Here is a 25,121-nt window from a genome sequence, read left to right on the forward strand (position 1 = left end):
GTCTGAACAGGAAGTGATGGGTCTTAGTGTTTAATACAATTTTTGTAATATTGTACATATTCAACCCTTTAAAAAGAAAAATCTATATGGATCTGACTTTGGCAAAGACTAAGGCTATCCTCTTGAAGTGAAGCAACGTTTTATGAAATAATAACGTACTATAGGTTTGCAGTTTTTATACAAAATAAAGGGGGTGGGACTTGGGACATCACCTGAGTGTGGGGTAAATGGAAATAACGTCAATCAAAGGCAAAGCTTTCAGAGCTAGGAAGGAGCTCTAGATGGCGGATGAGCCTTGGGAAGGGGAGCAATTCATTGGGCTTTTGTCAGCCCTTTTCTTTTTCATGACATCAAGCTGGAATATGCCGCGCTATGAATATTTTTTTATTTAAAATAAGAACTATTACTATAGTGAACAGTAGATTAGGTTTTTTGCTTTATTTAATGAGTTTTTCGTCGTGTAGATCCGTTTTGCAGAGTGTATACGCGAGTCGTTGTCTTCTCTGCCTAGGTCTGGCAGCCATGGCGCTCCTCCATTTTTCGTGTGCTCTGTGAAGAGCTCTAGTCTTTCGTCTCACGATCACTTGTGTTGAGGCTTCAATATCCTATTATCAACATTGGTATTTTTTTCCTAATGTTTATTTTCATTCAACCTTTTCTAAATGGCTCTTTTTTTTGTCATTAGTATTAAATAGTCTATAGCCTACTTTGCGGATGTGAATCTAATACTTCATTATACCTTACTGTACATGGAATAGGTATGTTGACATTTTATAATACCTACAATCGATTGTTTTATTTATTATCACATTTTGGTCGTCCTTTGTCTGATGACGCAGTTAGAATTAGTGCATGTGGCTCGGTCGGTGGATCTAATTGAAATTATCAACACTTGGCTTTTTAATTACAGGATGTCATCGATAATTTATATATTAATATGAATAATCCCAGTTTAAACGCCTGACACAATGTTGTCTTATTTCGTAACGTCAAGGCTTTTACTGTCCTCTGAGCAAAAACAATCTTATGGGACTTTTATGATAGTTCATCACTCTTCTAACTTTTGACAGCAAATACCAGCACATACGATAATCAATCCAACGTTTTCAAGATAACACGATGATGAAGAATAAGAATAAAAAGCAAGAAGATGACGGTTCGACTCAAAGCAATGCATCAAGGTACGATCATCTATTTAACTTTTTTGACATCTGTTTTCATTGTTTACCTTGACAAGCATGGTTGATCGCCTGTGGACACATTTGCTACATCGTTTTCACGATTTGTACCAGTTTCAAACCAATGACCTTGGTCTTGTTTAATAGCCACACCCTAATTTTCCTAACATTTTGTTACACTAAAGACTGAACTTTCAGGCCCATGGTATTGCATCTTTACACACATGTATACAACATAGAATAAGTTTAAATTACGTTTTCCCCAAGAACAAATGCATGAGTTCAATATTTGTTGTTCCATCGTTACAATGTGATATGACCTTGTCTTATTAGTCGATACTGCATTGCACCATTTGAACATGCATCACTTATTCTTTTTGAAACATTTTAGAACTCCAATTTACTCATGTCAACAGCATGTGTGGATGAAGGGAAGTATTCAAATTAATATCCAATAGGCGCTATCAACTTTTTTTTTCTGCATTGACAACTATGGAGTTAAGTTTTAAAGACTCATTTGTCTTCATTTTAAACAGTTGACAACATTCGTTTTAGAAAGCTTAAATGTGGGTAGCCTAAACTATAAAGTATGCATTATTTTAACGAGAACTGTTAAATATATTGTACGCCATACAGTCAATCACGACTGAATGTTCACTAGATTTTAGTTTCTATTTGGCCTGTTGTAGATGTATTTACCTCCTGGATATCTTGTCTTCAGTTACAACCTACTTCATTTCTCACATAGGCTTCTGTCATAAAGGGAGGCTCAATATTATTGTAGGCCTATTTGAAAACGGCTTCACTTATAGTCAGTCCTCTTGTAAAATGTATTTAACTTTTACATGTTTTTGTTATGGATAGCCATTTGAAATAGTTATTAGATTAGGTATATACTGAAAAAGTATGCATTCTCATTAACTTATATGGGGAACCAATGTTGAGATTTATAATGTCATTCAGAGAACAATTTCAGTGGGGTTATTGGCATTGATGTAGCTCTTTTTCTTTAGTGAACTTCACTGGTACACAAATCAGACTAACCATTGACATGCTATATTTTGCACATATTTGGTGTTCACTCATTTATTATTTATAGATTAGGCTATTCTGTTCATAGTCAGTTTATGTGGCAATGGTTGAACTACATTTTACAGATTTTATAGGACAGCTGGTTCAATTGAGTGATGTCCTCAATGCAAAGTATCCCTTTATTCAGCTGTGCCTGTATTGTATTTGTGATTAAGAGTTCCTTTTATATTCTGATACCATGGAATAGGCTAATAGCTAAGTGCCAGGATGGTAAATATCATGTATTGCAGATGTTTTCATGGTCTCAATGACTTGATTGATTGTTTTATTTTACAGATAAAAGTATAATCTAAAGTTTCGATTTAAATGATTTAAATGTTATTATCTGTTTGTGTTGGAAAACAGAAGGAACACAAAACAATGTAATTTATCATAATCAATAAAAAGTTATATATCTTTTTAAAGGACCTCATGTGCTCAGGTTATTTTGAGGCCACGTGGGAGATAAAGTCATGTCTACTAATGTCAAATAATTATTCTTGCTTGCATAATCTAATGGTAGTCTTGAGTGGAACATAATATCTGGTTATCCATCAAATTGAATTCATTTCATTCTCTGGGGGATGGTAAGTGCACATTGCTTACACCTCTTACACCTGTGATAGTTTTAGAATTCAGTCATGGAAGTAACTGTCATATGTAGGCCTATGTATAATTGGTGACTGGATATCATAATTAAAGCCTGATGGGGCCAACATGTCTCCTATTACATGGCTTACATTTCTTACTATAGGCCTACATTACAACTACAGGCCTGTTTGGGTTCCTCATCAAAGAGAGAAGTATTGCATTTGTTTTAGATTGTCAAACAATGCAAATGTTTCAGCTTAACTTCCTCTACTCCTGAATTCAATTGATAATGGGTCACAAATACATGACATGAAGACATTGTCACACAATAAATGCTGTGTAGTGCATTTGCTATCCTGTTGGCAGCCATTTTAGTAACCATGCACATTTATCCAAAGTCTGTCAAAATCCTAATCCTCTACCACACTTTTGACTGCTCTCGTCCTGATGGAGGACTACTTTTCAAGCACATGTAATCAAAATACACTGGGAGAGCAGATCACTTCATTAAATATTATTTTGAAATACAGGGCAAGAAGTGGAGTCTACTTTAAAGTCACAAAATGGCTCTTGCTTTGTACTTTCTGTATTAGAAGTGTGCTCAGAACTACAAGAAAGGGAAACAGGAAGTGTTTCAAAGGTCAGAGGCTTTTAATTTGAGCGGGGATTGGCTCATTCCTCACCTAGCAACCCACCAGCCTATAATCATTCACTTCATTTTTTTGTCCTGCCTATGTCTGACCTCTCAATGAAGGGAGTCACCTGCTTATGGGGGTTTGAGCATTTGTCGCTGGTGACTGAATGGTCGATAAATTATATTAACTTAATATCACAATTCAATAGCTTTTCATATCACAATAAGAACTTTATTTTTCTTATCTGAATGGTTGTATAAACATTTCATCAGTTAGATTTATATTTTCTAATTAAATATTAATTATAGAAAATCTATCTACTAATAGTTTTTATGCATATAACTACAGCAATTCAATGTCATAAGTGACTAAACATATGTAATAAAGCATGGCTACAAATGCTTTATTTTTTTCTATTGTAGAAGCCTGCTCCATGTTTTAACCATTTAAGGTAGTAGACTGTGGATATGATCTATATTGAAAATGGATTGATGCTGGACCTGAGTACCCCCTGTAGTCTGTTCAGGGTACTGCACATTCCATCATGTTAGTAAGGCAATATTTACATTTGACATTTTAGTCATTTAGCAGACACTCTCTTATCCAGAGCGACTTACAGTTAGTGAGTGCATACATTTTTCATACGGGGCATAGACAGGCTTACTCCCTTGTAATTTGCTGGGCTTATTATGTAAGAATTACAGTTTAATAAATACATGTTGCAGTGATTCATGTGTTCTGGTTTCATTAAATAAAGACATTCAATTTAAATTGAATGTTGACATTTCTTCTAATCTTTTTTAGTTGCATGTAACATTTTCAAGGTAAGGTACAGTATGAATATGGCATTTTTTTGGTTAGATGCGTTTTGAATGTATCAGGGCATGGTTCTGTCATGGTTTACATACATTAGTTAAATGTAGCCTAATGTTTGCATTGACAAAATTATATGATAGGTTGTGATGTGCTCTTGAGGTGAATATTACTTCAGGTCTAGATGTTATAATTAGGTCTTGGAAAGAATCTCAGGAGCTTCATGTTGGGTTGAGTCACTATTGGCCCTGTGTATGTACTGATGTGGCACTGGCAACCATAGGACTTATTTGGCGCCCTCTACTGTTTTAAAACAATGGTTATTTGTGAAGATTTGTAGGCTATGTTAGGAATTGAATGAATGCAAAAATATTTTTAGTGTGGGGAACTTTTAAATATTGTGGAAAGGTCTTTCAACATGACGACAATATTAGTATGGACATAACACACACCCCAGATTGAGAAGCACTTATGTGGCTTCCAGCAAGTTCTCCTGCATTGGGTTATGTAAGTATTTTTAAAGATCTGTGTAAGAGGATTGGATTGGCATGTAGAGAATGGGCTTGTTATGAAAAAGTTAATCTGAGCACACTATGGTGATGTAATGAGTCTTCTGTTTCCTTTCCACCTAAAGGCATTAGCATTTTGTGTGTGGTCTTTTCAGTACTACAGGAACTCCATTCACTTAGATAACATGTTACACATTCTGCAGCTTTTTCTACATTGTGAAATAAGCCTAGGTTAACATTTCCTACACACATCCTAGATAACATTGGCTGCTGTTGTGCCCTTGAGCAAGGCGCTTAACACCCCACAACAACGGCTCCATGGGCGCCAAGTGTGGCAGCCCCCTGCTCCAACCTCTCCAACCTGTATGTGTCTTTCAGAGGGATTAGTATAAAGCGGAAGTCACATTGTACACATTTGTACAAATTGTACACAGGTTCGTTGGACCTTGTGTACAATTTGGACGAATAAAGTGATCTTCATTTGTTGAGCGAAATCAGTGTCTGACAACAGTAGGTGGGAGGTTGGAGAAACTGTTCATAAAATGGGCTCATTATTGAAAAGGACAATCATTGCATAGCTTACCAAATGAAAGTACCGCACTATAACGGGGTGCTATTAAGTAAATGTGGTAATGTTTTATATAGACTGAAATTCCACATTTTTGATACCATAGCAATTCGGCCTCAGAAGAATCGAACCACTCTGGGTTGGAGTCTGGGAGTCAGTCGGAGAGTGAGCAGGGCAGGGAGAGGAGAAGATCGCACCACTCAGGAGAGTCCAACAGCTCTTCTGAATCTGGGAGCCAGTCTGGGTCTGAGAGTGAATCCCAGCAGGCCTCGGCAGAGGTCAAGGACAGACCACCAGTTAAAAAGAAAGACAATCTGTCAGATGTGAAGAAGGTAAACAAAGCAAGGCCTGTACTCCAGACTGGTTTGCCTGAGTTATGTTATGTAGGGCTGAAAGGCCCTTGAAACTTTGGAAATAAATTGAAGCCCAATGCCAAGTCTGTTTGTAGTCTATGCAAATATATAAGCACTATTTCAGTTGAATGCATTGTTGTACAACTGACTAGGTATCCTCCTTTCCCCATATTTGGTTATACCATTATTTACCTGATTTATTATTTGCCTGATGGTTTCTAGATTGTATGTCAGATTTTCTAGACTAGGCCGGAAAGAGGACACATGCACTATATTACAATTTTTGTCATTTAGCAGACACTCTTATCCAGAGCGTCTTCAGATTCAGTTCAGATTCAGGAGCAATTAGGGTTAAGTGCCTTTCACAAGGGCACATCGACAGATTCTTCACCAAGTCTGCTCGGGGATATATCGCACCATTAGTTACACAACAGCTTTTATGCATGGACACTGCACATTTAGAAAGACAGGGATTGGGATGGAGACTGAAAATGGCAAGGATACGATGATCCAATTTGGTATTTGATTCCAGATGTGGGAAGAGCATCCAGATGTCTATGGGGTCAGGCGGTCAAATCGCAGTAGACAAGAACCTGCTCGTCTCAATATTGGAGCTGGGGTAAGAAGTGCAACATGAAATACTGCTGAATGGAAATGCATTTAAAAAAAACTTAAATGCACTGAAAGTCAGACCCCACTGAAAATGTCAATTTTCCCCAAAGGGGTTTGCACATACAGACGTTTTACCATCTAGTGAATGTGATGTGGATTTATTGGTGTCTCAGTCAATTTAGCTGCAACCCCTTATGGCAAAGCCTAATCTCTCATTGAGATGTAATCAATTTCAACACACTTGCAGGGTAGCAGTGACTCCGAAGGTGAAAGTCCTAAAAGAAAAGCACCACGACAGAAGAAGAAAGAGTGAGTGTTGAGATTATTAGACTTTTACTCCTTATTAATATCATTTCAGTTTTATTTTCTTCTAAACGTATCCACTTAAATCTATCATGTCATGAGATGAATGTACTATATTGTGCCAAATTCTGCTCAAAGTTAGGCTATTTGTAGAAGAACTCATTTGAATCATGACTTAGGTCTACTTGTCAAATCAATTGGAAATGGGTTAGTAAAACAGACAGATGCCATAGATGACGTTAGTTATCTGTAGCACATGTTTGCGTTACTGGCCAATCCCTGTCGTTTTTCTTTGCTCCCAAAATGCACTTGCTGTCATCCAATTAGACTCTGCCATAACCTTGGCTCACTTTCTTGCTTGATATCATGAACGTATAGCCATAGTATCCCATGACAATCTAGATCTAAGTGCATGACATATATTTGTTTTGATCTTTCAATTCAGTGGTGTTTGTATTTGTCATTATGTTGTCAAATTATTTTCTGTATTCTGTCCTTGCCATTTTCATGCATATGTGGGTGTTTGTGCTTGTCTAAAGTGGCTCATTAGGAGATTCAGACAGCAATAATAATAAATAATAAATAATATGCCATTTAGCAGACGCTTTTATCCAAAGCGACTTACAGTCATGCGTGCATACATTTTTGTGTATGGGTGGTCCCGGGGATCGAACCCACTACCTTGGCGTTACAAGCGCCGTGCTCTACCAGTTGAGCTACAGAGGACCACAATACTGAGGTAGTCTTCAGAACTTTAGTTTATGCTTAGTTATCTGATCAAATCTTGCTAACCAGAGCACCCTAAGCCCGGTGTAGAGCAATAATAAACCCAAAGGGTGAACTTGTGGTATTTCTGTGTTGTAAGAAATACCTGGAAAAGTGATGAATCGGATGATGATGATGATGATGATGAGCAGGAGGAGGAGGATGCCAGCAGTGCAGACAGTGAGCAGGAAGAGAAAAAAGTTAGATCCAGACGACTTCCTGCTAGAAGGTAAGGGTGTAGTGAAGCCTGGCCTTCAGACAGCTTATCTGTCCACTTTCATGTCCATTGTGTGTGATTAGAAACTGGCTATTGTAGTGCTTTTTTTGGCTTTGAAAGTCATACAGACTGGACTTATTTTTAGCCTTCAATCACATACAAAAAATGAAATCTGTAAATTCCAATCTGTTAATTGTTCGAAATGTTCTTCTGTGTATGATTTATTACTGCGCATTTAATATGTTATATCAACTATGATATGCATATACTATTCTATATTGTTATATTGCAGTGAATATTTGCATTTAGACTCATAAGGATGACCAAAAAAAGAACAGTTAAATATCCCAAAGTCAACCAAAATGATGTCCTGAAGAAGGTGTGCTAACATATCAGCTTCATGGCTGAACAAACTAATACATAAAATATTTGGAGAATGTCCCGTTTTTTTTCCTTTTGTGGGTTGACTTTAGGATTTCCCCCCATTGATCACTTGGAATTTAATGAAGAAATTCACCTGTAGCCCTATCAACAATACATTATTCATATTGCTGAGGTCGGAGGTTTGAAAGCTGTCTCAAGGCCATTGGTGTGAGTCAGGTTGTTAGGAGTGATTATAGTCAGCTAGAGCTGTTAGAGAAAGACTAGTAAGTAGGCTGTCTTGCAGAGTGGTTAGAAGTGGTATTCATGTGTGTGTATTTGACTCAATATTTTACAGACCACAGACCAAATCATCTACAGTCAAAAAACAGCAGCCTCCGAAGGGAAGGAAAACCAGGAAACAAGAGTCATCTGTGGAGGAAGATGATGATGACGACGACGACGATGATGATGATGATGATGATGAAGATACCCCAAAGAGACAAACCCGGCGAAGGGTGGCTGCCAAAGTCAGGTATGTCAATGTTTCACTAGTTCAATCTAAAATATGAAGGAAAGTGTTGTTGCTGTTCCACAGTGCTGTTCCACATTGCTTCTGTCACATTACCGTGCATGACATGCATTGTGTTGGTTTGTTCCAGTTACAAGGAGGACCAAAATGACTTTGAGACGGACTCTGACGACCTGATAGAGATGGAGGGAGCTGAGGTGGAGCCGGAAGAGGACAGCGAGACCATTGAGAAGATCATGGACACCAGGACAGGCAAAAAAGGAGGTGATGCATCCTCACTTAGTATCTTATCGGTATCTCACCTGTATTGTGTTAACCCATCTAGATAGACATTGCCAGCAGAGGGCTATACTACAAAGCAGGATCAAGGAGTTAGCCAGATAACTTGCCTAAATATTCTGATAGGCTTGTAATGGGCATGGTCTAATTGATTCAACAAATGAAAACGCATATCTAAGTTAGGCTTTTTTAATTAACCAGAATATCGATAATTATTTTTGGTTGCTTATCAAAGTTAGCAGGATAACTAATTGATCCTGCTTTGTAGCACCCTCTGGTGTTGAGACAGCAACCGTGGCGCTCATATTACCCTGCTAGATAAGGCATCTGTTTACTAGCGGCTGCCTCCTGGTTAGGAATCTAAACTGTGAATAATATTCAGATATTGAAAATATGAATGTCTGAATTTTGTGTGTATCCATTTTAGCCTGCGGGGCTTCCACTACCCAGTATGCTGTGGAGGAAAACGGGGACCCAGGAGCAGACTTTGACCCAGAGAAGGATGAGGGAGAGACCCATTACCTGATCAAGTGGAAAGGCTGGTCCTACATCCACAACACCTGGGAGAGCATCGACTCCCTCACTCAACAGAAGGTCAAGGGACTCAAGAAACTAGACAACTTCAAGAAGAAGAATGATGAGCTTAATGCTTGGTGAGGGCTTGTTGTGTACACATGTATAGTAGCTACAACTGAAGTTGTACCTTTCACTGTTGATGTGTTCTTTTACTTATTGACACTGATTATCTTCCATAGGTTGAGCAAAGCATCCCCTGAGGATTCAGAATATTACAACTGCCAACAAGAGCTAACCACTGATTTAAATAAGCAGTTCCATATTCTGGAGAGAGTCATTGGTAAGAAACTCAACTCCTTCGATTAAAATATATTTGTTTGACAAAATTGTGATTATTACAACAGACTTAACATCTTTCTTATCAAAAATATGTCACACTTTATAATATATTTACAGAATTGGTGTAATCAACAATTATGGCGATTTGGGGAATGTAATTTGAGGTGTCTTTTTTTGTTTTTTTTAGCGACTAAAACCGGGAAGACACAGGGACCCTCGGATTTCCCCTGTAAGTCCCTCATATCATCACCAACATTATCATACACTATTATCATACACTATATATATACAAAAGTATTTGGACACCCGTAAAATTAGTGGATTCGGCTATTTTAGCCACACCCGTTGCTGACAGGTGTATAAAATCGAGCACACAGCCATGCATAGACAAACATTGGCAGTAGAATGGCCTTACTGAAGAGCTCAGTGACTTTCAACGTGGCACCATCATAGGATGCCTCCTTTCCAGAAGAGTGGAGGCTGTTATAGCAGCAAAGGGGGGACCAACTCCATATTAATACCCATGATTTTGGAATGAGATGTTCGACGAGCAGTTGTTCACATACATTTGGTCTTGTAGTGTATCTTCATCATTATCATACTAAGCACATTTTGATGAAAACAACTTTTTCTGAAAAACACTTTCACTAAAGATGTTGTTTTCACTGTACACCAGCTCACAGCCACAAGAATGGTGCTTCGACCAATGAGCCAGAGTACCTGTGTAAGTGGATGGGCCTGCCCTATTCAGAGTGCACCTGGGAGGATGGAGCTCTGCTGGGGAAGAAGTTCCAGCACTGTATAGACAGCTTCACCTACAGGAACTCCAGTAAAACAGTCCCCTCCAAAGACTGCAAAGTGAGTGAGGAAAGTGTCCCGACTAGATAGATTGCACATCAATACTCCTATCACAGTTGTTTTTATTTAAAAGTTTACTAGTATCAGCTAGAACACAAGAATTTACAATATATAGCTATTGTAATTTCAGAATAGTGCAGTGATTTTGTAACTCTAATTTCAGGTGTTGAAACAGAGGCCCAGATTTGTTGCACTAAAGAACCAGCCATTGTACATTGGGGATGAGAACCTACAGCTGAGAGATTACCAGTTAGATGGACTGAACTGGCTGGCTCACTCCTGGTGCAGGTACACATCAAGTCATGAGGGACACTAGAGAAACCGTAGAGATTATTAAGGTTTTGAACATCACATTTAGTGGATGTACTTGATACTATACTGAGGTGTACTGTTAATTACCTGGAATTAGATAGTTGGTAGCACTAATCAATGTAACACTAAGACTCCATGGTCTGTGTTTTTCAGGTGCAATAGTGTGATCCTGGCTGATGAGATGGGTCTGGGGAAAACCATCCAGACCATCTCATTCCTGTCCTACATGTTCCACCAGCACCAGCTGTATGGGCCCTCCCTGGTGGTGGTGCCCCTGTCCACCCTCACCTCCTGGCAGAGAGAGTTTGACACCTGGGCCCCCGACATGAATGTGGTGGTCTACCTGGGAGACGTGATGAGCAGGAAATCGGTACAGAAATCTCCTCTTTACAAAACTCGAAAGAAGCGTTGTAGTCTTGTTGCCAACCAAAAATGAGTGTCCCCCTCTGCGTTCCTTTTGTGTTTAACAGATCCGTGACTATGAGTGGGTATGCCATCAGACGAAAAGAATAAAGTTCAATGCACTTATAACCACGTATGAAATCCTACTGAAAGACAAGGTAAGGCATCTGTATTTCTTGGAAGTATTTTCAGACAGATATATTTCGATATACTGTATCAGCTTTGATTTGTACTGGCCGAAATAGTACACATTTTGTTGTTTATTTTACAAAAGACAAAGAAAACATGAATTGTTTGATTGAATACAACTCTCAATGTGTGTGATCTGTCCATAGGGGGTGTTGGGGAACATAAACTGGTCTTTCCTGGGTGTGGACGAAGCTCACAGGCTAAAGAATGACGACTCCCTGTTGTACAAAACCCTGATCGAGTTCCGGTCCAACCACAGACTTCTAATCACAGGGACACCACTGCAGAATTCTCTCAAAGAGCTGTGGTCCCTTCTGCACTTCCTCATGCCTGACAAGTATGTACTTCTCTCTATAAAATACATCATGTACATTTAGGCAGATTTTGACTTTGAGAAGAACAACCTGTGCATTTGTATTCATTTACAGTGTTCTTATCCCGATGCTATTGTACTTTCCCCCTCTGAAGGTTTGAAAATTGGGAAGATTTTGAAAGTGAGCATGGTAAAGGGACTGACAATGGCTACCAGAGCCTCCACAAAGTCCTTGAGCCCTTCCTCCTGAGGCGTGTCAAGAAGGATGTGGAGAAATCCCTGCCTGCTAAGGTAGAACAGATCCTCCGTGTGGACATGTCTGCCGTGCAGAAGCAGTACTACAAGTACGTTCCCTCATCTGTAGCTTTTCTCTCTATCCATGTCTGCCTATCTGGACACATGATTTGAGCAGTATCTAAAGTCTTACCCCTTGTCCCTGAAGTTAACTGGTGGTGTGTTTTGGTGCTTGTTTCAGGTGGATTCTTACCAGGAACTTCAGGGCCCTGCAGAAAGGCACCCGAGGCAGCTCCTCTGGCTTCCTCAACATTGTCATGGAGCTGAAGAAGTGCACTAACCATGGTTTCCTTATCAAACAGCCTGAGGAGGAGTGTGACACTCCACAGGAGCACCTGCAGGTAGGACTCTGTTTTTGCTGTTTTGAACATTTAGAAATACCCTCATTGGTTAAAATGGCAGCAGAGCATGATTACATGCAACCACACTAATTTATTGGTTTGTTAGGGGTGGAGAAGAGATGTTCATTTCCCTATGTTTGACCTCTGACCTTGTGCGTATCTCAGGCGTTGGTGAGGGGCAGTGGGAAGCTGGTTCTTCTGGACAAGCTACTGACCAGACTTCGGGAGAGGGGCAACCGAGTCCTCATCTTCTCCCAGATGGTGCGCATGTTGGACATCCTGGCTGAGTACCTGGCCCTGAAGCGCTACCCATTCCAGGTAGGGTATAACACAGCCCAGGGGATGGCAAGGCAGCAGGTCCAAACCTTCTGTAGTGTACCTCCTGTTCTTTTATTCTGTATGACTTGTCCTTGTTCTCTTAGATCTCCATTATATGTTATTCCATCTTTATTATGGTGACTTAGTGAGGGTGTTTTCAGTAGCTGTTAGAGATATTGGAGCAGGGTTGGAGTCCACTCAGGTGTTAACCTGCTCATGTGTCAGTGTTGCCGCAAACATGCTCTGGCATACTGAGTTATTTTTATCCTCAAGTTATTTTTGATGGGGACTGGCTTGTCCCCAGAGCCAGAGTGACCGCTTGGTCTTCACACTGAGTCTTAGCACAGGTAAATAGCTAGACATAGTTTTACTGCTTTAATGCTTTTTGACAATATGCTGCTTGTCTGATTGATCGTATAATGCCATGTATAGCTGAGCATTGCCAAGTGGGATCTTAGGGGTGGGAGTTCAGGCAAGGTTCCAAGGCCTGAAGTCTCTCTCCTTCCCTCTTTCCTCAGCGCCTGGATGGCTCCATAAAGGGAGAAATACGAAAACAAGCACTTGACCACTTTAATGCTGAAGGCTCTGAGGTATGTAATCTGTACTATGCAATGTTTTAGCTATTGCAGATTGCAGGTCTGGACATTGGAGGCGTTGATATTTGAAGTGTCTATGTCAGACCTGAATCTGCATCGGAACTCGGGTGGTATATAATTTCACTTAATCAGCGAATGTTGATGTTTGTGTCAGGTGATGTATCTTTTTTTTTTTTTTTTTTTTTTTTAACCTTTATTTAACTAGGCAAGTCGGTTAAGAACAAATTCTTATTTACAAAGATGGCCTACACCGGCCAAACCCGGACGACGCTGGGCCAATTGTGCGCCGCCCTATGGGACTCCCAATCACGGTCGGTTGTGATACAGCCTGGAATCAAACCAGGGGGTCTGTAGTGACGCCTCAAGCACTGAGATGCAGAGCCTTAGACCACTCGGGAGCCCAATCTACTGTGATGATCGACTGTGATGATAACCACAGTGATACCATACATTAACATGATTAACATGACAGTCAATACATTGTTTCATTTAGTGTTCAGATTGATTTTCCTCAGAAGTTATGATATTCTGTTAATGAGGTCAACTTAGCAAAACAAAATGGTAGAAACAAAATGGCTGTGACTGTTACCTGGTGTGTTTTACCACATCAGGTAACACTTTATTTGGATAGTCCCAAGTAGATGGTTTGTAGATGTTCAGTTGATGTTCAATAACTGTCAACAACATTTCAACTAACTATCTACTAACCCTAGCTCTAACCTTAACCCTTATCCTAACCCTTTTTCTAAACCTAAGCCTTACTGTAACCTTAGCAAGCAGTTTCTTATCAACAGATAGTTTGTTGATATATGACCATCTGTGGATCATCTATATGGGAATATCCAAATAAAGTGTGAACCCACACCATAAAAGCCACAAGAACAATTATCACTCTTGACATGTTCTCTACTTCAGGCATTTCATCCCTTCACCTCTGTGATGTTCAGCATGTTGGGTGTGGTGCACTATGTGATTTGTTTTGAGAATAATAATCTCCCCCTCTCTCTGTCCAGGATTTCTGTTTCCTGCTGTCCACAAGAGCTGGAGGTTTGGGTATCAACCTGGCCTCTGCAGACACTGTGGTCATCTTTGACTCTGACTGGAACCCTCAGAACGACCTGCAGGCTCAGGCCAGGGCTCACAGGATCGGCCAGAAGAAGCAGGTAACCACAACTAGACCCACTGTCCTTAGTATTGAGGGAAGGTTTAGCTAAGCACAAGATTGTTGGTCTGATTCTGGTGATTTAATCCTAATGAATAAAACCTGTAAGGTACAGTATGAAGTTAGTAATCAGTTTGGCATACATTTTCTTTGGCAGAGCCATCATGGAAAATGTTTGTCTTCCAACTTGCCAAGTGAGATGTTTAAATGTCTCCTTTCTTGTATTGCTGAACAGGTGAATATCTATCGCTTGGTCACAAAGGGATCTGTGGAGGAGGACATTATTGAGAGAGCCAAGAAGAAGATGGTTTTGGACCATCTTGTAATTCAGAGAATGGACACCACTGGTCGAACTGTACTGGATAACAACTCCGGAAATTCAAAGTGAGGAAACTTCACCATGCAGTCTGCTAGTCTTTAAGTTATATTTTTGTTTGACTGAAAACATGAGGTCCCTCAGGTTCTTAACTTAACATCAACATCTTTTCACAGTTCCAACCCATTCAATAAAGATGAGTTGACTGCCATCCTGAAGTTTGGAGCTGAAGATCTGTTCAAAGAGGCAGAGGGAGAGGAGACTGAACCTACGGTACACAGACACACATTTATATTGATAATATGCTCTGTTGAAAGTTCAGTTGTATGAGTGATCAATTTTCAAACTTCCATATTTGCAGAATGTCTGTTGTGTTCCTTGTGATTTACCTTGTACCGTTCTCTATTTGCCCTTGCAGGAGATGGATATTGATGAGATCTTGCGGTTGGCTGAAACCAGAGAAAGCGACCAGGGATCAAGTGCCACAGATGAGCTTCTCTCTCAGTTCAAGGTACCTAGAAGTTGCTCCAACTCTCAACCTGCTTTTAACAATACTTCTAGTAATACATTTAGCTATTACTCTAGCCACTCTACTCCCAGTCTCAGACAGTACATGTATGTGTCCCTCCAGGTGGCCAACTTCTCCAACATGGAGGAGAGTGCTCCAGAGCTGGTGGAGCGGACAGTGCCTGACTGGGACGACATCATCCCTGAGGACCAGCGGCGGAGGCTGGAGGAGGAGCAGAAGCAGAAGGAGATGGAGGACATTTACATGCTGCCTAGAAGCAGAAGCTCCAACAAGAGGGTAAGCAGGAGAGAATACACATCTCAAATTAGATCTCTGGAGCACGTCAGAGATGTGACTGCTCCATGGTGCAGCTCAGGTGGCTGTGTGTGAAGGGGCTCCCCCAGGGAGTGTGTGTGTGCTGCTGAACTGTTTACTTTCATCCTCTCCTGCTCTCCGTCGGGGGGGTTGGATGGGGTGGTAATTAGGTGTTTACTGCCTGCCTCACAGTGTAGGTGAATCCCTGGTGATTCCACTGTGTGTGTATGTGAATCTACTGCATGAGAAGCTTCCTTAATGAATCATTAGGTTTTATAGCAGCATTGTCCCTTGTGATGCAGCAGTGGGTATTTATATCACACAGATAATATCCTCTGCTGTTGAAGATTATCTAAATTCATGAAATGCATGGAAGAGACACCTCAAAATGAATCATTATGGTGATTTAATTATAATTATTGATGAGATTTTCTCTTGATTTTATTTCATATTATAGTAGAGAAAATAACCTCCTTAAACATTTCATTATTCAGAAGTATCCATAACACAAAAAGGCACTGGGCAATTACATTCAGTAGGAAATAGGTTTTGCTTGTTGTGTCTGAAGGTTGTATTGTCTATCATTTGCAGGCCCAGGCCAACGACAGTGACAGTGATGTTGGCTCCAAGCTGAAGCACCGCTCCTCTGGCTCTGAGAGCGAGACGGATGACAGCGGCGATGACAAGAAGCCAAAGAGGAGAGGAAGGCCCAGAGCCCGCAAGAACAACGTGGAGGGATTCACTGATGCAGAGATCCGCAGGTTTGTAGGTCTCTTTGGTCATTTAGACTGAATGGTTTCTCAATGTTTCATTAAACACTTAGTTACTGTTTTACTCTTTCCTTCACCAGGTTCATCAAGGCTTATAAGAAATTTGGAGCTCCGCTTGAAAGGCTGGAGGGCATTGCCCGGGACTCTGAGCTGGTGGACAAATCCCAGGCAGACCTGAAGAGACTGGGAGAGCTGATCCACAGCAGCTGTGTGACGGCTGTCCAAGAGCATGAAGAGCACCTCAGAGAGAACCCCAGTGAAGGTGAGTGTGACTGCCTGTCTGACTGCATGACTCAGGTTTTTAGGAATTAGGGCTGAGACTGTGTGTTCTTATGTTTTGACTCATGTATACCCGGTTCCTTTAGCCAAAGGTCCTGGGAAGCGCAGAGGTATTAACATCAAGATCTCAGGAGTGCAGGTCAATGCCAAGTCCATCATCCAGCATGAGGAGGAGTTTGAGCCATTGCACAAAGCTGTGCCAGCCAATCTTGCTGAGAGAAACCAGTAAGTTACCATTGCAGATATCTGAGGCCTGTGAAACATTTGATCAGATTAATATGCACAGAAAATAAATATTACTATAACGGATGTGGGTCAAAGGGGTAACAACTGATGCAGACACCAGGGCATCATCTTGATGGGCTACAGTACCAGAGGCTTTAACTACCTCCCCTCCTCTTCCCACCATAGGTTCCAACTGACCTGCAGAGTGAAGGTGCCTCACTTTGACGTGGACTGGGATCTGCAGGATGACACTCAACTGTTGCTGGGGGTCTATGAGCATGGCTACGGTAACTGGGATCTGATGAAGACAGACCCAGATCTCAAACTTGCAGACAAGGTAACCATCAGAATGTCCGAATAAAAATGTTCTCAGATAGCTGTGGAACTCGATGAAACTATAAAGCTGTGCGTTAGATTGGCTCCTGGTAACTAATTGTATTCTATATGCACAGATTCTCCCCGATGACCCAGAGAAGAAACCTCAAGGGAAGCAGTTGCAGGCCAGATCAGACTACCTTCTGAAGATGCTGAAGAAAGAAGCGGACAGTAAAGATGTCACTAAGGAGGAGGTGAGCAAAGACATGGCTGCTCTGTTTACCAGGACCTCTCTTCAATTATAAATATACAGTCTGTCTGGTATTGGTTTCTGCACAGTATATACCCCCTTGGCTCATCATATCTCTCCCCTCACCCCCAGGCCAAAGTGAAGAAGAGGAAGCCTCGGGTGAAGAAAGAGAACAAGGCCCCTAAAGATGAGCAGGGCAATGACATCTCCTCCCCCCGCATGTCAGACAACCCCTCAGAGGAAGGGGAGGTGAGGGTAAGTCACCTCAAAGGACCCAGCACTACCTGCCTATCAACCACCTACCTTTTCACAAGGGAGGTTCCTGTTGGTTACAGAATACCGGGATAGAGAACACAAGGGCAATGTGATGCAGTCTTTGTTTGTAGTCCACCAGAACTAGTTTACTTATTTACCGTTCTGTGTTCTTTATTTAACCAGGATGACGGGACAGAAAAAACTCCCACAAAAAAGAGACAGAAGAAAAAGGAGAACAAAGAGAACAAAGAAAAACAGGGAACTCCTAAAAAAGAGAAGGACGTGGACAAAGACAAAAAACGTCCCAAGGCAAAAAAAGAAAAGGTACTTTAGCAGTCGCAAATGTTATGCATTGTGCTGCGGTAGTATACAATTTCTCACCCACTAACCTTTCCTGTTTCTGAACAAATGGGGAAACTTTTAGCTTTGTCTGTGTTGTTGGTGGTGGATGTAGGTGGAAGATGGGTGTACAGATTAGGTTATCAGATTACTCCTGGATCACCGGGGGGAATGGTGTCACTGTGCAGGTGTTTGTATGGAGATCTGTGTTAACCTGCTTAGTGGTGTCTGTTTTGTTTGTCCGTGTCTCAGGCTAAAGAAGCCAAAGGGAAGAAGCCCCAGGGGCCGGTCCACATTACTGCTGGGAGTGACCCTGTTCCCATCGGAGAGGAGGACGATGAGCTGGACCAGGAGAACTTCAGCATAGTGAGTTATTACACCCTGTCACGACTAGAGCATGGCCATGCTAGTTACCCACCGACATGGACAGGATGAAGACAATTATTCACTACATTGAAGACTAATGTAGGTGTTAATAAGCCATTTAACATGTCAAACATAATGGATGTTCTGTTACAGCTGAGGATAATTGAAACGCATGGATAATCTTTGGCTTGGAGCTCTCTTGTACTTAGTGTGTCTGTCCGTCCAGTGTAAGGAGCGCATGAGGCCGGTGAAGAAGGCCCTGAAACAGCTAGATAAGCCTGACGAGGGCCTGTCGGTTCAGGAGCAGCTCCAACACACACGCACCTGCCTGCTGAAGATAGGAGACCGCATCACTGAGTGCCTTAAAGCCTACAGCGACCCAGAGCATGTCAAAACATGGCGTCGGTAAGCCCTCAGCCAACCATAAGTCATACACTGAGTGTACAAAACATTAGGAACACCTTCCTAATATTGAGTTGCACGCTTTTTTGTATGGACTCTACAAGGTCGAAAGCATTCCACAGGGATGCGGGCCCATGTTGACTCCAATGCTTCCCACAGTTGTGTCAAGTTCACTGGATGCCCTTTGGGTGGTGGACCATTCTTGATACACTCAGGAAACTGTTGAGCGTTGTTTATCCTGTCTCCTCCCTTTCATCTACACTGATTGAAGTGGATTTAACTGGTGACATCGATAAGGGCTCATAGCTTTCACCTGGTCATTCTATGTCATGGAAAGAGCATGTTTTGTAAACTCAGTGTATGTGCACTGAAGGTTTGATTATGAAGCCAACTCCTTGGTCATTTAGGTCAATGTATGTTTTTAATTCTGATGCCATTGAGTTTCATTAAAATAGTTCTCCATATTAACTCTCTTCTCTGTGACTTAACATGACTTACCAAGATGCCTCTTTGTTTGGCAGGAACCTCTGGATTTTTGTGTCTAAGTTCACAGAGTTCGGAGCGAGGAAGCTTCACAAGCTGTACAAGATGGCTCAAAAGAAGCGTTCTCGGGAGGAGGAGGTGAGCTGGTCTCTTTTCTCGCAATATCAAAACTTCTATAACATGTACAATCAGACAAACCTTATTTGTCTGATATTTTTGCTTGGTCCTCTGCTTAACCCTTCCATTGTCCTTTGCTAATTTTCAGAAGGAGCATAGAAAAAAGGGGGATGACCCGTCGGGCAGGAAGAAGCCTTTCAGAGCAGAGCCGTCTGGTTCCAGTCGAGACTCCACCGGCACCCAGCCATCATCCAAGTCTCATCCAGGCATGCCCCACCCCTCTCCCACATCCCCCCATGGTCCCCACAGAGAAGGCTACAACCAGTCCAACAAGCGACACTTTGGAAATGATGGTAAGAGCTGTTTATTTGGTATGAAGTATGCTTGGCAGCAATTGTGGGGATTTCTATAACATTTTCGATATGAGTACATGACACCTCATGGGCCACTATTTTATCTCATTATAAAAGATCGAGGAGATTGGCAGAGAGACCGTAAATACAACTACCCTGGAAATAGCAACCAGCCCTGGCAAGGCGAGCGACATCATCCATACGACACCCATCGGTATAAGGACCATCACTATGGCGACCGTCGTCTGCGTGAAGACTCCTACCGCAGCAGCTCTAGTAGTTACCGTAGTGGCGGCAGCAGCAGCTCCCCTCGGAAGAGGCCATATGACCAGTATGACAGCGACCGAGAACACAGGGACCGTCGGGCCTATTACGACAGGTGAGAATTAGGCCTTTTCAAGCACAATGTAGAGATTTGTATTTGTCAGTATTGGAATGTAATGCTAAAACCATAAGTGTTGTGATAGCTTGTAGCTCTGTAGTAGTAAGCTCTGTAAGACATCATCCCTCTCGCTCCAGACATCCAGACTCAAAGCGGAGACGCAGCGATGACTTCCGTTCTCCCCAAGACTTCAGGGGGAGTGGAGGAGGCCATCCCCAGGACTTCAGGGTGAGGATGCCAGAGCACAGGGGTCCCCCGGGGCCAGCAGGGCCAGAACACTTCACCCGGCCCCCTCCCCTGCTGGACCCACGCTCCCCACAGGCTCAGAAGTCCCCCCAGGACTCGCGCTCGCCAACCGCAGAGCGGACTGCAGAGTTGAAAGCAGCTGGGGCTGATTTAAACTGGAACAACAGGAAGACATGAGGACTGCTGCTGAAGGGCAATGTGAGTGTATTCTGTTCAGGTGATGAACACAGTGGGAACTCCACATGCTGCTGAAGGACAGGTCTGGGCTGGCTAGACTCACTGGTTTGCTTGGCCTGACATACCCTCACAGTCAGAAGGGGAGTTGACAAATACTCTGTTTACCAGCAAACACCAAACTCTCCAAACCCCTCCTCCAGGTGTGACTGTGTTAGCGAACTGTTTCTGTGCCCATGTAGAACAGAGTTCAGCATCTTGAAATCTATTACACCGTTTATTTTTCTTTAGTTGAAATGACAGGTGATCAGTCAGTGTTAGCGCTGAGTCTGTAGAATGCCTATGGATGATTAGTCCCATGGACTATTATCTGGGGAAAGCTTACAATGCCTAAAAGGTCGATGTTGAGTGATCTTGGAACATAAAAAGTGCCTGAAGTATTTGGCCTTTTGAATGTTAGAGGTATGGGATTATTCCCAAAGGAACCATGACTTAGATTTTCTTTGTGTTTAGCTTTATGCCATTATAACGATGTCCATAGAAACGTTTCTGTAAAAATTGTTTATCATGTCACCCTCACCTTGAAATGTTTATAAATCTTAATGTTGACCTGGTTGTGAAACTATCATAATTTCATAAAGAAATGCACCTTCTTCCCCAAATCAAAATGGGAGTGCATCCTTATGTCGAGATTGAAGAGGAATAGTAAATGAGTCAGCTGCCAGTACCTAGTCCTCAGAATGACTATTTAAAAGGTTTTAATGAGCATTTCTCATTAGTGTTGATAGTCATTCTTCTGTAAAGACATGCATCATTGCAAGTTTCATTTTTAAGTTGATAAAACCACTTACTCGCTGATAAGTTGAGGACCTAATGAAAAGGACAACTTTCTAAGCAGTATTTAAGGTCATTCCTTGTGCAAAGGTTCAGAAGAACACTATGACTATGTTTAAGCTATCCCTAATAACATTTATTTGTAGATGTGCAAAGAATTAAGCTATTTCAACCATTTTACTCTGTCTTATGAATGAATGGTACTTTTGCATCTTACATTGCACTAGAAGTACTGCACTCTACCGCTTTATTCCACCCATAAAAGTATTGAACTATGTTTTTTTCTTATTCTCTATAGTTAAAAGATTGTTTGATTCCCAGCGACAGCAATGTAACTAACTGCTGGTAGATTTTCGAAGGTACATTTGAGTGTTTACTGATGTGGTTGATGACAAGCTGTTATTGGTCAATCTGGTTCAGTGCCAAACCAGAGACTGGCCCTGCTCTGGTTCTTCTGATTGCTGGTGTTTTGGTGTGCTTCTCCATTTGTGCCTTATTTCTGTGTATGGGTTCATACTGTATATGGGTTCATACTGTATATGGGATCATACTGTATATGGGTTCATGTACATTACTGTACTCTACTACAGAGATGATGCCGTATTAAACAGTCATGTTTTGAGATTGTTCTCAATGGATGATTGTGTAATGCTTGTTAAGCGAAAACTGGTAGTGGGAACAAATTTGTTTGTCATGTTCTTCTGCAACTCCCCAAAAGCTTTTGGGAAAAGGATAAACAGCATTACACAGGTGAATCTGTGTATTATGTCCTCTGTGGGCAGATCTGTTACAAGGAATAGCCAACCAACACCACCTTCCTTTTCTCCATGCTACAGTCCCTGGACCTGTCCTCTTGAAAACAAGCCTAAATAATTTATATTTGTGAAAGCCACTCTTCACATGAAATGTACTGTAAAAATGTTAATAGACATATGTATTAAACTTTCCTACATTATGAAACGTATGGTCACTTGTTTATTCATCCAGTAAAATGTAAAGTATAAGACCAACAGTCTGATTATGATAAAGGTTAATTGCTTTGTGAATGCTATTAAGGATGCCATTGGGAATCTTGACCCTTCACACAACATTTACAGTGCATTCGGAAAATATTCAGACCCCTTCACTTTTTCCACATTTTGTTATGTTACAGCCTTATCAATCTACACACAGTACCCCACAATAAAGCAAAAACTGGTTTTTAGAAATGTTTGCAAATGTATAAAAAAAATACAAAACTGATATCACATTTACATAAGTTTCTCTCTGTACTTTGCTCAGTTCATCTTTCCCTCGATCCTGACTAGTCTCCCAGTCCCTGCTGCTGAAAAACATCCCCACAGCATGATACTGCCATTACCATGCTTCACCGTAGGGATGGTATTGGCCAGGTGATGAGCGGTGCATGGTTTCCTTCAGACATGATGCTTGGCATTCAGGCCAAAGAGTTCAATCTTGGTTTCATCAGACCAGAGAATCTTTCTCATGGTCTGAGAGTCCTTTATGTGCCAAGCGGGCTGTCATGTGCCTTTTACTGAGGAGTGGCTTCCGTCTGGACACTACCATTAAGGCCTGATTGGTGGAGTGCTGCAGAGATGGTTGTCCTTCTGGAAGGTTCTCCACAGAGGAACTCTGGAGCTCTGTCAGTGACCATCGGGTTCTTGGTCACCTCCCTGACCAAGGCCCTTCTCCCCCGATTGCTCAGTTCGGCCGGGCAGCCAGCTCTAGGAAGTGTCTTGGTGGTTCCATACTTCTTCCATTTAAGAATGATGGAGGCCACTGTCTTCTTGGGGACCTTCAATGCTGCAGACATTTTTTGCTACCCTTCCCCAGATCTGTGCCTTGACACAATCCTGTCTCATAGCTCTACAGACAATTCCTTGGACATGGCTTGGTTTTTGCTCTGACATGCACCGTCAACTGTGGGACCTTCTGTAGACAGGTGTGTGCCTTTCCAAATCATGTCCAATCAATTGAATTTACCACAGGTGGACTCCAATCAAGTTGTAGACATGTCTCAAGGATGATCAATGGAAACAGGATCCACCTGATCTCAATTTCGAGTCTCATAGCAAAGGTTCTGAATACTTCTGTAAATAAGGTATTTGTTTTTTATTTTTAATACATTTGCAAACATTTCTAAAAACCTGTTTTCGCTGTGTCATTATGGCCTATTTTGTGTAGATTAATGAGGATTTGTATTTATTGAATCCATTTAAAAATAAGGCTGTAACGTAACAATGTGGAAAAGGTGAAGGGGTCTGAATACTTCCCGAATGCACTGTATATGCTAATATGAACATGCATGGCTATCACCTGGATTACTATGGCTCAGCAAGCCTTCGAGATGCTTGTTTTGTATGATAAGAATGTCAGGACTCCCCGGAGCAGTTTAAATGTATTCATACCCTTACAAACTGCTTACACCAGGGGGCAGTGTAACTAGGCAAATCAAGGCGCTGAACGCAACACCATCACTGGGAATCACTATAAAACAAAGAGGTTAACCACAAGATAGACCACAACCACAAAGTTAACAAGACACTATCTTTTATTTAATAAATAATTTACAGTATAAACAGTTGGTGTGTGGCACCGCTTTTGTCCTACATACACAGTTTTTTTTATTCCATATTTTCTACTGTTACAAGTCTGACAACCTCTATTCACAATCAAGTTCAAACCAAGTAAGAGCTAAGTGAAAAAAAACATAAAGTGCTTTAAAATTAAAGACATGAACACCAAAAAAACTCACTTTCTTGTATTCCCTTTGTAGATATCCACCTGGATGGAATCCAGGTTAACTTGTGTCTGCTCCTGAGCAGGCAAAGGAATGCTCTGAAACTACAGTAACCAGGATAGGATCCCTGCCATTGATAGATAGCTGAAAACTAGGCCCTGACGACCCTACAGCTATGTAATATGCAGTTTTGTGGTGTTCACGTTTTCACAAAATCCTTTTTAAATAAAAAGGTCACATTCACCTAACCTTTTCTCATATACAAAACTGTAGTGATAAATTCAACACAACAGATAATATACAATAGTTTAGCAACTCAACAACTCACAAACGTATATGCAATCACACATTACACATGTAGAACCATATATCAAACTCACAATACAAATTACATCTATAAACACAAGATTCAGTGTTACAATCATTATTGTTTCTTTGATCATCTTTTTAGGCCAGACTAAGAACAAACTGCACCAGTACATGCTCCCATAGCAGTAGTTAGACCTGCCAAATACTTCAGTGTAAGGATATATTACCTTGTTAAGTTGTTTAATAGATGAGTGCTAAGGGACTAGGAAGGTAAAACCCAAAAATATTATACCGAGATTAAATAAAATAAAAAAACTCTAAGCAAATCAATCGTCTGACAAGGTTTTATCCTTACTTGGGTATACAACAAATAATGTGAATCAAGATCCAACCAGAATGAAAGGTTCAATGTCTTCTTCATATAACAGGCCTTTGAAGTATTAGTACCTCAGCCTCCTCAAGATTTAGAACTCGGTTAAATCTGTATCTTGGAAGTTCAGCGCTATAGCATGATTGACATTTAAAGGCAAGGTTCCTGGCGTTCGCAGAGACTGCATTCACGGTAAATGCTGCATATGTCGGCTCATAGCGCTGAACTTCCGCGGTACGAATTGAATTGAGCCCTTAGGCTTACTAGTGAATTAAATGATTACGCAGACAATGCAATGGGGAAACTACAACACATCAAAATGGTACTGTAGATCAGTGGAGGCTGGT

The 25,121-nt window shown here is 41.3% G+C and overlaps 1 protein-coding gene across 2 annotated transcripts; it reads left to right on the forward strand.

Annotated features, from left to right (window-relative positions):
- The first annotated feature begins 260 nt into the window (after positions 1 to 260).
- LOC311137728 (chromodomain-helicase-DNA-binding protein 2-like) lies at positions 261 to 22,312 on the forward strand. Of its 2 annotated transcripts, XM_084172291.1 has the most exons (38): positions 261 to 758; positions 1,071 to 1,181; positions 5,472 to 5,697; positions 6,251 to 6,337; positions 6,578 to 6,639; positions 7,499 to 7,627; positions 8,334 to 8,510; positions 8,638 to 8,771; positions 9,214 to 9,439; positions 9,542 to 9,642; positions 9,829 to 9,870; positions 10,318 to 10,499; positions 10,663 to 10,787; positions 10,965 to 11,181; positions 11,282 to 11,371; positions 11,549 to 11,739; positions 11,871 to 12,059; positions 12,191 to 12,350; positions 12,516 to 12,668; positions 13,187 to 13,258; positions 14,278 to 14,427; positions 14,662 to 14,810; positions 14,919 to 15,015; positions 15,161 to 15,253; positions 15,374 to 15,547; positions 16,157 to 16,326; positions 16,416 to 16,597; positions 16,701 to 16,839; positions 17,026 to 17,176; positions 17,292 to 17,408; positions 17,537 to 17,659; positions 17,843 to 17,983; positions 18,251 to 18,364; positions 18,591 to 18,769; positions 19,288 to 19,387; positions 19,515 to 19,719; positions 19,837 to 20,098; positions 20,239 to 22,312. In XM_084172291.1, the coding sequence occupies exons 2-38, from the start codon at positions 1,120 to 1,122 to the stop codon at positions 20,522 to 20,524; spliced, it is 5,457 nt and encodes a 1,818-aa protein (XP_084028417.1). In that variant the 5' UTR covers positions 261 to 758; positions 1,071 to 1,119; the 3' UTR covers positions 20,525 to 22,312. The 2 variants fall into 2 exon arrangements, with proteins under 2 accessions (XP_084028417.1, XP_084028418.1); XM_084172292.1 differs by lacking the exon at positions 7,499 to 7,627.
- Positions 22,313 to 25,121: the final 2,809 nt, after the last annotated feature.

This window comes from Coregonus lavaretus (assembly GCF_964263955.1).
Source record: "Coregonus lavaretus genome assembly, chromosome: 11".
Lineage (NCBI taxonomy): Eukaryota > Metazoa > Chordata > Actinopteri > Salmoniformes > Salmonidae > Coregonus > Coregonus lavaretus.